Source organism: Morone saxatilis, unplaced genomic scaffold (assembly GCF_004916995.1).
Source record: "Morone saxatilis isolate NCDOM2014 unplaced genomic scaffold, NCSU_SB_2.0 Contig5, whole genome shotgun sequence".
NCBI lineage: Eukaryota > Metazoa > Chordata > Actinopteri > Moronidae > Morone > Morone saxatilis.
The window spans coordinates 19,938,145-19,940,797 of record NW_023340095.1 but is presented as its reverse complement, the minus strand read 5'-3'; the positions used below and the strand labels follow the sequence as shown (position 1 = coordinate 19,940,797).

Genomic DNA, 2,653 nt, shown 5'->3' with positions numbered 1-2,653 from the left:
TCACTCCACGATTTCTATAAAAAACCGCGACTCTTTGCACCTGGACCGTTACTAGGACCTACTGTCACTGACCAAAGGACTTTTTCATGGAAAATGTGAGATTTGTACACTTATTAAGATGTGTTTTCATTTTACCACTGAGACTTTCCAAACCCCCAAAATCCAATACTGGCAACATTTGACATTTTCACTGTAAATGACGTTTGACTGTTGTGACCACGTTTGATGAAGGAAACCTAAAGCTGCTTTCTTGGTTTATTATAAAAACCTCCCAAAAACTGTTGAACAAACAAGCTGATAAATAACTTAGCTAATAAAATTAATATTTCCCCCAAAAAATCTGTTACTTTTTGAACATATAAGCTGTGAGTGGTGCATGTAATCCTTTTTATTTTGAATGGCTAATATGCTCATAATTAACATTTATTTAAAATATTACAATTATTATTTTCTGAATTTGAATGATCAAATCTTGGATTTATTTTTTTTTAAGTCTGGTGGACATTTCACTGTGTAATAGGTTATCTTTATGCATTGGTCTACTTCTTGTAAGCTGTAATAAAGTTCCAGACTCTTGGTCAAAGAGGGATTAGAAATAAGAAACTGTACACAAAGAAAAGTAATGTTAAATTTATATATACTGTTTTAAGACAAAAGTTGTTATTTAGTCTGGCTTCATTTATCTGACAATATATTGGCCTACAACATGACATATGTCCATCATCCCTAACCATTATGCTTATTTATTATTATTTAAAAAATAAAACTAATCTTAATATTAGCCTGTGATTTTTTACAAGGTATAATTCAGGTGATTAACGTTTTTGACAGTAAGCCAAATGCAAAAATAATTTTCAGGTGTAATGTTAAATAGTTTTCACACATACAGAAGATTATGATTGAATTTCTGAGCCATCCCGTTCCAGGCACAAAGAAGAAACTATGATGGCTGTGAAACTCTATAAATATATAAAAAATATAAAAATGCTAATGGTTCTTTCTACAGACAGTGTTGGGTTTGTCCGTTTTGGGCTACTGTAGAAACATTGCAGTTCAACATGTCAGACTCTAGGCGAACTGCGGCGTCTGTAGACATAAAACACTCTTTCTAAGCAACAATTCTTATTTTCAGGTGATTATACACATAAAACAGTAATGCATATTAATTCAATATCTGCCAATAGATCCTACATCTTCCACACTGGACCTTTAAGTTTTGATACTTTTAGTTCAATATATTAAATGATGACATCATTATGGTATGGCATTGTATGGTAATATGATGTGGTGCAGTGGTCTGACAGTTGTATTTGTTTCTACGTCCAGATGGAGAAAAGCTACAGGTGGACAGCCTTCCTCATCCCGGACCCCACCGGGCGTGGCAGCCCACGGCTCATCTTTCGTAGAATCCCGGTCGCCCCGGGTGGCTATTTCACTTGGTCCCCACCAAGTTCTCCCTCTTGTTCCCCATCTAGTGCCTCCTCCTCAATCTTTTGCCCTTCTCCTTCCCCTAGGCTTTACCCCCACAGCTCATTGTCTAACTTCGCCTCTTCTCCTCCTCCTACCTCCTCATCTAGCTCTTCTTCTAGGTCCTCCTCTAAATCATCCTCTAGTTCTACTTCTAACTCTTCTTCTCACTCCCCTTCTAACGCTTCTTCTCGCTCCTCTTCTAGTGCTTCTTCTCGTTCCTCTTCTAACTCTTCTTCTCGTTCCCCTTCTAACGCTTCTTCTTGCTCCTCTTCTAATGCTTCTTCTTGCTCCCCTTTCAATGCTTCTCCTCGCTCACCTTTTAACGCTTCTTCTTACTCCTCTTCTAACGCTTCTTCTTGCTCTTCTTCTAATGCTTCTTCTTGCTCCCCTTTCAATGCTTCTCCTCGCTCCCCTTTTAACGTTTCTTCTCACTCCTCTTCTAGGTCTTCTTCTCACTCCTCTTCTAGCACTTCTTCTCACTCCTCTTCTAGCGCTTCTTCTCGCTCCTCTTCTAACGCTTCTTCTCGCTCCTCTTCTAATGCTTCTTCTCACTCCTCTTCTAGGTCTTCTTCCAGCGCTTCCTCACGCTCCTCCTCTCGTTCCTCTTCTAGCTCTTCCTCTCGCTCCTCCTCTTGCGCTTCTTCTAACTCCTCCCCTTGCTCTTGCTCTTCCTCAGCCTCTTCCCCCCATAGCTCTCCCCCTAGCTTCTCTATCCCAGGGTTAGCAGAGGAACACTGGATTTATGTGCCAACAGGTCATCCTACCAAGCTCACCATTAGGAGGCTGCAGAGAGTGAGCCCCCCTGACCCACCTCAGGTCCCCAGTGAGTCTCAGCCGTTATGGACGGGCCCTGTGCCGAAGTGGGTAAGGAATGTGAAGCTTCTGAAAAAGAGATACCAGTTTGGCAGCAGGTGGTGCAAAAGAGCCGCAGAACCTGAAGGTAAGCCTTCAGGTAAGAGCTTTTGTTCATCAACTTAAATTTGCATTCATCTTGTTGAATTGAACCAAACAAAGTTGAGTTTATTTGAATTGAATTTCTTTGAATTTCTTTGAATTTCTTTGAATTACTTGAATTGATTTGAATTACTTGAATTTCTTTGAATTGATTTGATTGATTTGAATTTCTTTGAATCATTTGACTTTATTGGAATTATTTGAATTTAATTGATAAGATTTATTTTAA

General features: G+C 39.3%; 1 protein-coding gene across 1 annotated transcript in view; it reads right to left on the bottom strand.

Moving 5' to 3' along the window:
• Nucleotides 1-1,634: 1,634 nt before the first annotated feature.
• The window catches only part of LOC118339491 (glutamic acid-rich protein-like), a 2,486-nt gene continuing 1,467 nt past the window's right edge, over nucleotides 1,635-2,653 (bottom strand). The window contains exons 2-3 of the mRNA XM_035677170.1: nucleotides 2,057-2,179; nucleotides 1,635-1,786 (exon numbers count right to left, since the gene is read on the bottom strand). Of these exons, the coding sequence (XP_035533063.1) occupies nucleotides 1,635-1,786; nucleotides 2,057-2,179 (275 nt within the window). The remainder of the gene's footprint in view (nucleotides 1,787-2,056; nucleotides 2,180-2,653) is intronic.